The 12,849-nt window shown below is 39.8% G+C and overlaps 1 protein-coding gene across 2 annotated transcripts in view; it reads right to left on the bottom strand.

Moving 5' to 3' along the window:
* LOC124007312 (kelch-like protein 13) overlaps positions 1–12,849 on the bottom strand; it is an 89,034-nt gene that overhangs the window by 58,429 nt on the left and 17,756 nt on the right. Inside the window, exon 2 of one of the 2 annotated variants that reach the window (XM_046317802.1) lies at positions 2,946–3,031. In XM_046317802.1, the coding sequence (XP_046173758.1) occupies positions 2,946–3,010 (65 nt within the window). In that variant the 5' untranslated portion in view covers positions 3,011–3,031. The remainder of the gene's footprint in view (positions 1–2,945; positions 3,032–12,849) is intronic. The other variant, XM_046317807.1, reaches the window with a different exon arrangement.

Below are 12,849 nucleotides of genomic sequence, written 5' to 3'. Positions count from 1 at the left end.
TTATTTGATGTGGCTCTCTGCACTTTCACCGGATGTTTGTTTGAGACAATGCATTTCTGAACATAACACACCAATTTCAAATGAGGTTTTTGGACATAAAGATTAACGTTATCGAACAAAGCACACATTTATTGTGTAACATGAAGTCCTGTGAGTGCCATCTGATGAAGATCAAAGGTTAGTGATTAATTTAATGGCTATTTCTGACTTTTGTAAGCCCTCTCCTTGGCTCGAAAATGGCTGTATGGTTTTCTGTGACTAGGTGCTGACCTAACAATCGTTTGGTGTGCTTTCGCCGTAAAGCCTATTTGAAATCGGAAACTGTGGCTGGATTTACAAGAAGTTTATCTTTAAAATGGTGTATAATACTTGTATGTTTGAGGAATTTTAATTATGGGATTTCTGTTGTTTTGAATTTGGCGCCCTGCAATTTTACTGGCTGTTGTCGAGGTGGGAACGCTAAGCGCCACACTTGTACCAGAGAGGTTAACCTTTCTGGCGCAGGTGTTCTGCTAGCAACCCAACTCGGCAACAACCGGTGAAATTGCAGAGCGCGAAATTCAAATTACAGAAATATTTAACATTCATGAAAATACAAGTGTCATACATCAAACTAAAGCGTAACTTCTTGTTAATCCAGCCGCTGAGTCAGATTTCAAGAAGGCTTTACAGCGAAAGCATACCATGCGATTATCTGAGCTTCAAAAGTACTGGGGACAATATGTATATGTATATGTATATGCCATTTAGCAGACGCTTTTATCCAAAGCGACTTACAGTCATGTGTGCATACATAAATGAGGGGAGACAATACATCTACATGCCTGAAGCACTGCCCTTAAATACAACCGATATTATGGTCGTGAAAATGACTGGAGGCAGGATTCGGTTAGACGTAACAACAGTTACTGTTATTTATTTTTTTAAACAGTATACTTCGGCAGTCAGAGCTCACAGTCCTAATATACCATAGGCCTAAATGCACTGACGCAGTTCGAGCAGAATCTTTAACATAAAAAGTGTTTCCAGCTGAGGCACTCCACTAAAATCTTCATGAAGTGCTCTGAGAAGACAAAATCCCTGAACAGCTGCAGCAACACACAAAAAGGCACAAATGACAGGGGCTTAGAGAAACCTCGCTGACACTACAGCAATGCCAGAGAGGACACAGAGAAAAGATAGTCAAGAGAACAGCATCATTTATGCAAAAAAATTGTCAACAGTCATGATCTTGTGAGTAATCTCCCATGGCGCTCCACAATCACACAACTTCCTACTTCATTAGCTGACTTGCGAATAAAAACCCACTCACAGCTTAAGGCATTAGTCACCTGGTACAAAAACAACACGTCCTATGGAGGGTCCTGGAGACAGGCCCAAAGAGCAAAGTTAGCCCCACACACACACACACACACACACACACTGAGCTGCATGAACACTGCGTACTTAGTCCATGTCTTTGACTCACTTTTTAATTATTATTTTTTTAATTTTACCTTTATTTAACCAGGCAAGTCAGTTAAGAACATATTCTTATTTTCAATGACGGCCTGGGAACAGTGGGTTAACTGCCTGTTCAGGGGCAGAACGACAGATTTGTACCTTGTCAGCTCGGGGGTTTGAACTTGCAACCTTCCGGTTACTAGTCCAACGCTAGTCCAACGCTCTAACCACTAGGCTACGCTGCCGCCCCAATTATGAATGGTAGTTAACAGGAATGTTCCAGTTCAAATACAGAAACTGAATAATGCAAATTATGTAACCGTTAGTAATTGCAATGATCAAAATAAACACATTATTTTTAGTTTAAAACTAAAATGTCCATCTCTGTCCTTGAGAGAAAGAGAGCAAACCTGACATAAAAGGAACGAATACATTTTTTTTTCATGTTAGTCTAACTTCACAATAGGGTTGGGGCGGTATCCACATTTTGATACCCTTTCTGTACCATAACGGGGTATACGGTATTACCCAATGTGCACACAAGGGGCACCATTTAAAAAATATATTTAAATAGTAACATAATTCTTTGAGGACGCACAAAACAATTGAGGCACATGGATCTTGATCCAGGAGGGGATTCAATGAGTCTGCTGTAACCAAGAAGCTTGATCTTGACAGTTAGCAAACCAAATGCATAGCTGGAGCCCTTAGCTGGATATACACGACCAGTCAAAAGTTTTGAAACAATGACTCATTCAAGCGTTTTTCTTAATTTGTACTACATTGTGGAATAATAGTCATCAAAACAATGAAACAACAAATATGGAAGCATGCAGTTACCAAAAAAATCCAAATATATTTTATATTCTTCAAATAGCCACCCTTTGCCTTGATGACAGCTTTGCACACTTTTGGCATTCTCTCAACTAGCTTCATAAGGTGGTCACCTGGAATGCATTTCATTCATCAGGTGCCTCCTTAAAATTAATTTGTGGAATTTCTTTCCTTAATGCGTTTGAGCCAATCAGTTGTTATGTGACAAGGTAGACAGAAGATAGCTCTATTTGGTAAAAGACCGAGTCTATGGCAAGAACAGCTCAAATAAGCAAAGAGAAGTGTAATTTATTTAACTTAGATTTCTTAGTTATATTTAACTTATAGTTATAAGCAGTGGCGCCACTGCGGGGTGGGAGTGTACCAACACCAAAATAACATTTTAAACGGTATTGAAAATCATACCGTCGGTATTTCAAAATATACCGTTTATACCGTATACCGGGGTATCGCCAAAACCTACTTCATATACTACTTAAGGGATTATAATGGGTTGCTGAAATTGTACAGTGAAGTCCTTTAGTGAGTTGAGCTGAAAAGCAAGTGTTTGAAGTTACACATTCACACATAACATGAGAAAAGCAGAAACTGCTAAAATGAGGCACTTCAGACGAAAGTGAGGAATGTTGATTGATCGTGTATAGATGCAGAAAAAAAGTTGGACATACATTGCACAGTACCTGTCGTGCAGTCCGAGGGACATCGTCTCCCCTCTGTGTACAGGGTGCTCCATGCCCTCGCCAAAACCACACCCCTGAAAACAGGTCAACAATACATTAATGATACTGTCCGGACTCTTCAAAGGAGGGTAAGTGCACCTATTAAGCCCACCAAAATCTTAGGCATTTCTAACATATACTGCCCTAAGTCCTGTAAGAAAAGATGAAAGATGAATCTCTCATGTCAAGTTTTATGACTTGACTTACACCATTTGTTTATGTACAATAAATATATTTGATAAAATATTATATAAAGTCCGGACTGGGCTTAACGGGTACTGAATGTACCTTTTAAGCTCACCTTTAAAAATATATATATTTTAATTCATTTCCAAATGTTGCAAACTTAACCTGACATTTATGTAAACTTAAATTATAATAATGGCCCCTAAAGTTATTTTTCATGCCAACCAGTACACACCTGATTCTACTAATCATAGACTTCAATCAAGACTTGAATAGATGAACAAGGTGTGTTACTGCTTGGTTTGAACAAAAACCTGAACCCGCACCGCCCTCTGTAGATCAGACGCCATGTACAAAGAACATAACACAAACAACTTTTACTTAATTATCACAAAGCTGGCTCACATTTGCTGCAGTCATATTCTTGTTAATTAGTTCAACGTGTCTTCCTAAAGCCTGTCTGAAGACAGTTTCATATCTCCCTCTCTACTGTTGTATAGAAACACCTGTATGTATGAGGGACAACAAGTTATATGCCAACAGTGAACCTTTTTTGTGGGACACACACACAAGGCAATTCTAGGTCTTGTGGCATATTGTGGTTAAACTATCCCCATTCAATGGAATTGCAATCCTCTGCATGCACAGTGCATTCTTCCATCACATGTACAGCTGATTCTCAAGATCTTGCATACTAATGAGATGCTATTGAGCCCAAACTACTACACTGTGAGCCAAGGACTACATGCTTTCTGGTAAATTTATTTATATTTATATATATATATATATATATATATATATATATATATATATATATATTATGACATGTTTTTTGGTAACTAGTAAATAGTAGCCTACAGCAAAGTATTATCTTACAAAGGAGTTGTTTAAACTAACTGCTTAACTATTTATCTGTACATGGAATTGTATTTTTTCCCTAATGTTTACAGGAAAATGCCACATGCATGATCTGATGTGTGGAGACATTTTACTGCAGATAATGTAGAAGGAAAAGCTGTGTACATTTGCAAATACTGTGCCAAATCATATGTGAAGAATGCAACAAAGATGCAGAATCATCTGGCCAGGTGCATAAAGTTCCCTCAGCGCTCACAACAAGCAACCTCTGACAAAAGTCCCTGTACTTCTATTCGAGGTGAAAATTATAAATCAGACACCTTACCGATAGCAACAACTCATGGTCCTCCTGGAATCAGATTTTTTTTTAACTCAATGAAGGAATGTAGTCAGAGAAATCTGATGAATGTCTTGCTCGAGCTGTGTATGCAACTGGTTCACCTCTGACGCTCACAGGCAATGTGTATTGGAAGTAGGGTTGCACATTTTGGGGAATTTTCAGAGGTGGAAACTTTCCATGGGAATTACTGGAATATATGGAAATTAATGGAAATATATGCAAATGTAATATTAATACAATTTAAATGTAGATGTTTTTTGCATTGGATACATTTACCATGTCATATGGAGACCGAAACAAACATTTTACCTTATCATAAGGAGACATAATTGATTAAATCATTGATTAAATCATTCCAATACAAATAAAAATACATTTAGTTACGAATTGATCTTTAATTAAATGAGTTGACATCGCATCTCCCAAAAACATTTTCAACATACATCTGTCAAATGATAGTCTAGAAACTAAAGCTTTGGTTGTCTTCCTCTCTGGCTTCCATGTCTTCTCCCTGGACCTCCTCCATGTCCACCTCTTGAACATCAGACTACGGCCTCATCTTCACGGTCACTTTCCAACCTTGTTGAGGATGGCTCGTTGTCAGGCTCAAAAGCTTCAAATTTGCCCGGGTGGCCACCAATTGTGCAACTCTTATATCAGCCTGTTGCATGCTTTGGTGTGTGTGTTCCCAAACAACGACCAGTTGCGCGCTGAAGCGGCTGATGTTGGTGGGATTTGGCGGATGATGGAAGCCACAAGGGAAAGAGCCTCAGATCCACAATGTCCCTTCCACCAGGTGGCTGATGAGATATTTTGGCACGACTGCCATATTGCATCTCCACCCCAAAGCCCTTGCTTGGTAGTGCACTTCGCCAGACTGCCAAGAACCTTGCCCTCGTCCAGGCCATATTGGTCTCCAATATGTACGCTGCGGCGTGTATGGGCTTCAGGCAGAAGCCTTGACGCTTTTGATGCATTTCAGAACTGCAGTTTCCTCTGCTTGGAGCAACAGTGAAGTGGGCAGGGCAGTACAGATCTCTTACATCTGCAAGCAGAGTCTGAACATCAGACAGGATGGCATTGTCTCCCTCAAATCAGTGCAATGGCTACTCTTATAGGTTTCAGGAGTTTCAGACTGCTTAACACTCTCTCCCAAAATACATCATCCAGGAGTATCCTCTTGATGGGGCTGTCCATATTAGCAGACTGTGATATGGCCATTTCTTGGAGACTCCTTCCCCTCCAGGAGACTGCCAAACATGATGGCAACACCACCCCAACGGGTGTTGCTGGGCAGCTTCAATGTGGTGCTCTTATTCTTCTCACTTTGCTTGGTGAGGTAGATGGTTGCTATAACTTGATGACCCTTCACATACCTAACCACTTCCTTGGCTCGCTTGTAGAGTGTATCCATTGTTTCAGTGCCATAATGTCCTTGAGGAGCAGATTCAATGCATGAGCAGCACAGCCAATGGGTGTGATGTGAGGATAGGACTTCTCCACTTCATACCAAGCAGCGTTCATGTTCACAGCAGTCACCAGCAGTCACAGCAGCACAGCAGCCACCAGTGCAAATACCTTCTGTGGTCCAAGGTCATTGATGACTGCATTTCAGCTCATCTGCAATATAGAGGCCGGTGTGTCTGTTGTCCCTTGTGTCTGTGCTCTTGTTGAATACTGGTTGAGGGGTGGAGATGTAGTTCATTATTTCTTGCCCATGAACATTCAACCACCCATCAGAGATGATTGCAATACAGCCTACTTTCTCTATGATTTGCTTGACCTTCACTTGAATTCTGCATCCAGAAAATGTGTAGATGTCTGGTTGGAGGGGTGTATGCTGGGCGAGTTTGTTGTAGCAAAATGGATGCGGAGGATGTGAAAAAAACTTGAAGTGGGTGAATGTTTACTGGTTGCTCAGGAGGGACAGGGGAAGTCAGATCTGTGGAAGACATTTGACTTTGATACAGAAAAAGGAGGGTATGGCCACCAGAGACTCTGGGTTCGCGCCAAGGCTCTGTCGTAACCGGCCGCGACTGGGAGGTCCGTGGGGCGATGCACAATTGGCCTAGCGTCGTCCGGGTTAGGCCGGTAGGGAAATCCTTGTCTCATCGCGCACCAGCGACTCCTGTGGCGGGCCGGGCGCAGTGTTTCCTCCGACACATTGGTGCGGCTGGCTTCCGGGTTGGATGCGCGATGTGTTAAGAAGCAGTGCGGCTTGGTTGGGTTGTGTATTGGAGGACGCATGACTTTCAACCTTTGTCTCTCCCGAGCCCGTACGGGCATTGTAGCGATGAGACAAGATAGTAGCTACTAAACAATTGGATTCCACGAAATTGGGGAGAAAAAGGAGTAAAAAAAATAAAAAAATAAAAAGGAGGGTATAGTATAGGAGCAAGCATTTCCTATTATGTGTGCCCAACAGTTGCTGTTAATAAAACATTTCTGACCATTTTGAACAGTGTAAACACACCAGGTAGTCTGTTCTAACAAAAACAAGAGATATAAAGCCTTTATTACAGCAGACTAAAAACATTTGCATGCATTATTTATTGCTTAGGATAACTATTTGAAGCTCCTTTTGTTATTTAATTATAAAACTAAAATGCTCGATTGCATTTCAAAGCATGAATGTCTCGTATGCTGTGTGATGGCATGAATGAACAACTTATTAACACAGTAGCCTATATAATAAAATATAGGCCTAAATACATTACGGAATTAAGACTAAACAGGACACACTCTTAGGCTTACAGCTCGGTGGTAGTTATACCAAGGATACTATACAAAGCCTACTAATAATAACGACATCACTTATTATTATAATAATGATCATGATAAGGAGATCAAGAGAAAGGGAGGCTATAGGAGCGAGAGCTGCGTGCATATTATGTATAACAAACAGGTGCTGTTAGATTAAATTTTTCTGTCTGTTTGGAACAGTGTAAACAACACTAAATACATAAGTAATAGCAGTCTGTTCTCATAAAAAGAATTATAAAGCCTTTATTTATATTTATTTTATTTAACTAGGCAAGTCAGTTAAGAACAAATTCTTATATTCAATGACGGCCTACTAAAAGGCCTCCTGAGGGGACAGGGGCTGGGAGTAAAAATAAATAATAAATATAAGACAACACACACATCACCACAAAAGAGACACCACAACACTACATAAAGAGAGTCCTAAGACAACAACATAGCATGGCAGCAACACAACATGACAACAACATGGTAGCAGCACAAAACATGGTACAAACATTATTGGGCACAGACAACAGCACAAAGGGCAAGAAGGTAGAGACAACAATACATCACAAAAAGAAGCAACAACTGTCAGTAAGAGTGTCCATGATTGAGTCTATGAATGAAGAGATTGACATCAAACTGTCCAGTTTGAGTGTTTGTTGCAGCTTGTTTCAGTCGCTAGCTGCAGCGAACTGAAAACAGGAGCGACCCAGGGATGTGTGTGCTTTGGGGACATTTAACAGAATGTGACTGACAGAACAGGTGTTGTATGTGGAGGATGAGGTGTGCAGTAGATATCTCAGATATGGGGGGGGGGAGTGAGGCCTAAGAGGGTTTTATAAATAAGCATCAACCAGTGGGTCTTGCGACAGGTTTACAGAGATGACCAGTTTACAAATGAGTATAGAGTGCAGTGATGTGTCCTATAAGGAGCATTGGTGGCAAATCTGATTGCTGAATTGTAATCTAAAACAGAAATATCTTATTTACATAAGTACTCAAACCCTTTGCTATGAGATTGGAAGTTGAGCTCAGGTGCATCCTGTTTCCATTGATCATCCTTGAGATTTTTCTACAAATTTATATGAGTGGTAAGTTGGTAAATTCAAATGATTGGACATGACTTGGAAAGACACACTGGTCTATATAAGGTCACACAGTTGACAGTGCATGTCAGAGCAAACACCAAGCCATGAGGTCGAAGGAACTGTCAGTAGAGCTCAGAGACAGCATTGTGTCGAGGCACATATCTGGGGAAGGGCACCAAAACATTTATGCAGCATTGAAGGTCCCCAAGACAAGTCAGGATATAGGCAAAGATGAACAGAGCAAAGTGGAGAGATCCTTGATGAAAACCTGCTCCAGAGTGCTCAGACTGGGGCGAAGGTTCACCTTCCAACAGGACAACGACCCTAAGCACACAGCCAAAACAATGCAGAAGTGGCTTCGGGACAGGTCTCTGAATGTCCTTGAGTGGCACAGCCAGAGCCCGGAATTGAACCCGATCTGACATCTCTTGAGAGACCTGAAAATAGCTGTGCAGCAACGCTCTTCATCTAACCTGAAAAAGCTTGAGAGGATCTGCAGAGAAGAATTGGAGAAATTCCTCAAATACAGGTGTGCCAAGCTTGTAGCGTCATACCCAAGAAGAGTCAAAGCGGTAATCGCTGCCAAAGGTGCTTCAACAAAGTTCTGAGTAAAGGATCTGAATACTAAAGTAAATGTAATATTTCAGTTCACATTTTCATAAATTTGCAAAAATGTCTAAAAACATGTGTTTCTTTGTCATTATGGGGTATTGTGTTGATGTGGATAAAAAAATATAATCAATTTTAGAATAAGGCTGTAATGTAACAAAATGTGGAAAAAGTCAAGGGATCTGAATATTTTCCGAAGGGACTGTATATGGCACATTTAATAGTTATGCTATTGATTATAGAGCTAATTAAGTTTGGGTTACCTCGCTCTCAATTAGGCTAAGGCAAGGGCTGTTTCCTCATCTCTGCTGACTCCCACGCATTGTTCTCAATCGCAATATGCTGGTTAATTTTCCTATTATGCACATAGCAACATGGAGAAAGATGCCAATTCTACGGCGCACGGAAGATTATGTTTCAGAACCCCGGATAACGACGGTATCCAACACAGGAGAAAGATCATTTGTTATAAAATATTAGATTTATTGTTGTTGCACCATAATTTTTTACATAATATAACCATATGCAATTTCACTTAGTGATGGACTGTGCCACCCCGACGGCCTCCCCAATGGATTAGTCCACTGAGACAAACGCGAATCTGACAGGTGTCTTATACACCATGGAAATGTTTTGCGACTGCTCAACTAAACAAATCTCGGTCGGCAAACAGCCTATCAACCAAACAATTGACTAAAAAACTAAATGGGGTCAGCCCTAACCTAAACCTGAAGAAAAAACATTTATGCTGATGTTCATTGACACACAATCCCCATGTGTTTCAACGCATACCGGGCTTGATAGGAGCATACTTGGCTTACGTAGAACAATAATGATATGGTATGAAAAGACAGAACTGAATTTAAACATTACAGAATGATTTCAAGTGGTTTAAATCAAGAACAAAATCCATATCCATCTACACATAATACCCCATAACGACAAAGTGAAAACATGTTTTTAGAAACTTTTTCAAATGTATTGAAAATGAAACAGCCATATCTCATTTACACAAAGTATTCACACCCGAGTCAATACATGTTAGAATCACCTTTGGCAGTAATTTCACTCTGTCCTTTAGGTTAGCATTGTGGAGTAACTACAACGTTGATCAATCCTCATTTTTCTCCTCACAGCCATTAAACTCTAACTGTTTTTAAGTCACCATTGGCCTCGGGTGAAATCCCTGAGTGGTTTCCTTCATCTCCGGCAACTGAGTTAGGAAGAAAGCCTGTATCTTTGTAGTTACTGGGTGTATTGATACACCATCCAAAATGTAATTAATAACTTAATAATGCTCAAAGGGATATTCAATGTCTGCTTCTTTTTTACCACCCATCTACCAATAGCTGCCTTTCTTTGCGAGGCATTGCAAAATCAATTTAGAAATCTATATGATTCAATTAATGCTCACGCGTGCCAACGAGCATCTGCGTTGCCAAGAGCTAAAATAGAAGTCAGTTCTATTTGTGACGCAGATCGCACTGCAAGTCCTGCCTCTCCCATATCCTCATTGGTTTATACAAGCAGATACCCACGTGCTATCTCCTCATTGGTTATACCCACGTGGGTGACTGAAAGATGAACGAGATAGGTGGCGGTAATGCACCTAATTTTTTTGCCAATCGCAATATAAAGTCAAGAGAAGAAAAAGCCTAGAAGGAGGAGAGATGACTAGAAATTATTCGGTTGACCGTTTTGTGTGTAGATTAATTGGCGGAGTAGAGGACCTTGTGCATTTCAGGTAAAATAATTCAATGTTTATATCCCAGGACAAATTAGCTAGCAACAGCAAACTGGGTAAATTAGCTAGCAAGTGCAAGCTAGCTAGCTAAATTGCCATAAATGTTTAATACTTTTCAACCTGTCCCCAAATTAATATAATTGGTTCAGAGTTTGTTTTGATATTTTAACCTGTGTGTCATGATCACGTTTGGTGTGGGGGCACAAAATAAATGTATGCACGAAGGCGCGCAGCCGGTTTGGGTTCCGTGTTACTGACTCAAGATATTTCAGCTTTTCATTTTTAATTAATTTGTTAAAACTTGTTAGGGAAGTGCTCCCGCTGTGGGAACATCAATCAGTGGAAATCAGTGGAAATTTCAAGTGCGCCACGTATAGTTTTTGATAAAACTCAAACTTTCATTAAAATTGACATACAATATACTGAATTAAAACTACACTCGTTGTGAATCTATCCACCAAGTCAGATTTGTAAAATTCTTTTCGGCAAAAGCATGAGAAGCTATTACCTGATACCATGCACCCTCAAAATACTGCAACGTCACCTAACACGACAGATTTTGCGTTATCCGTCGCAAACCAAAACGCTGAAATAAAATATAAAACATTCATTAACTTTGACGAGCTTCTTTCTTGGCACTCCTAGATGTCCCATAAACATCATTTAGGGTCTTTTTTCGATTAAATTGGTCCATATATAGCCTAGATATCGATCTAAGAATACTGTGTGATAAACTGAAAAAATAGCGTTTCATAACGTAACGTCATTTTTTAAAATTCAAAAAGTCGACGATAAACTTTCACAAAACACTTCGAAATACTGTTCTAATGCAACTTTAGTTATTAGTACACGTTAATAAGCGATAAAATTCATCAGGAGGCGATGTAATTTCTTTTGCTGTCCGTGTATAAAACTTGTCCGGAGAGAGCTCGATCAAAACATCCGGTCGGAGACCGGAGGGAAGGAGTTCCCTTGAACCGGTTAGAACATGAATCAATTGCGAATCAAATGACAAGACTCTAGACAACGTGTGGAAGCTGTAGGCAGTGTAACCTCGGCCCTATTTAATTCGGTTCACTTTGAACAATTCCTTGAAGTCGCGGAAGGATATATTTTTCCATTTTCAGTAAACAGATTTCCCTGCACTTTTCGATGAAACGCACGTTCTGTTAAAGCCACAGCTGTGATTTAAACACAGCTAAACATACTAATCATATGCATATGCTATATTCCTGGCATGAATAGCAGGGTGCTGAAATGTTGCGCGATTTTTAACAAAAAGCTGCGAAAAGCTGCCTGAATTCTCTACTTCCTTAACATTTCTAAAAACATAATTCCACTTTGACATTATGGGGTAGTGTGGGTATGCCAGTGACACAAAATCCATTTTAAATTCATTTGACAACAAAATTGTCAAGGTGGTGAATACTTTCATTAGGCACTGTAACTGTCACTAACGTAATAATAAAAAAACAATTGGCGTAGAATAAAAACTGGTATAAACTGGTTGAAACATGAAAGGAAAACCTCACCCAAAACCGATATTTTGGTATACGTTTCATTAGTCCATTGTTGATATAGTCTAGAGGTTGGCCGATTAATTGCAGATTCAAGTTTTCATAACAATCTGTAATCGGCACATTTGGACACCGATTATGGCTGATAACATTGCACTCCACAAGGAGACAGGCTGACTAACTGTTACGCGAGTGCAGCAAGGAGTCAAGGTAAGTTGCTAGCTAGCATTAAACTTATCTTATAAAAAACAATCAATCTTAACATAATCACTAGTTAACTACTCATGGTTGATGATATTACTAGTTTATCTAGCTTGTCCTGCGTTGCGTATAACCGATGCAGTGCCTGTTAATTTCTCATCGAATCACAGCCTACTTCGCCAAACCGGTGATGACTTAACAAGCGCATTCGCAAAAAAAGCACTGTGTACCTAACCATAAACATCAATGCCCTTCTTAAAATCAATACATAAGTATATATTTTTAACCCTGCATATTTAGTTAATATTGCCTGCTAATATGAATTTATTGTATTGTGTGTCACTTCTTGAGAAGTTGTGTCACTTCTCTTGTGTTCTGTGCAAGCAGAGTCAGGGTATATGCAGCAGTTTGGGCCACCTGGCTCATTGCGACCATTTCTTCCGAATAAAGACCATAATTAATTTGCCAGAATTGTACATAATTATGACAGAACATTGAAAGTTGTGCAATGTTACAGCATTATTTAGACATAGGGTTGCCACCCATTCGATAAAATACGGAA

The sequence above is a fragment of the Oncorhynchus gorbuscha genome, linkage group LG02 (genome assembly GCF_021184085.1).
Source record: "Oncorhynchus gorbuscha isolate QuinsamMale2020 ecotype Even-year linkage group LG02, OgorEven_v1.0, whole genome shotgun sequence".
Classification (NCBI taxonomy): domain Eukaryota; kingdom Metazoa; phylum Chordata; class Actinopteri; order Salmoniformes; family Salmonidae; genus Oncorhynchus; species Oncorhynchus gorbuscha.
Note: the sequence above shows the minus strand (reverse complement) of the source record. Positions and strands in the feature narration are given on the sequence as shown.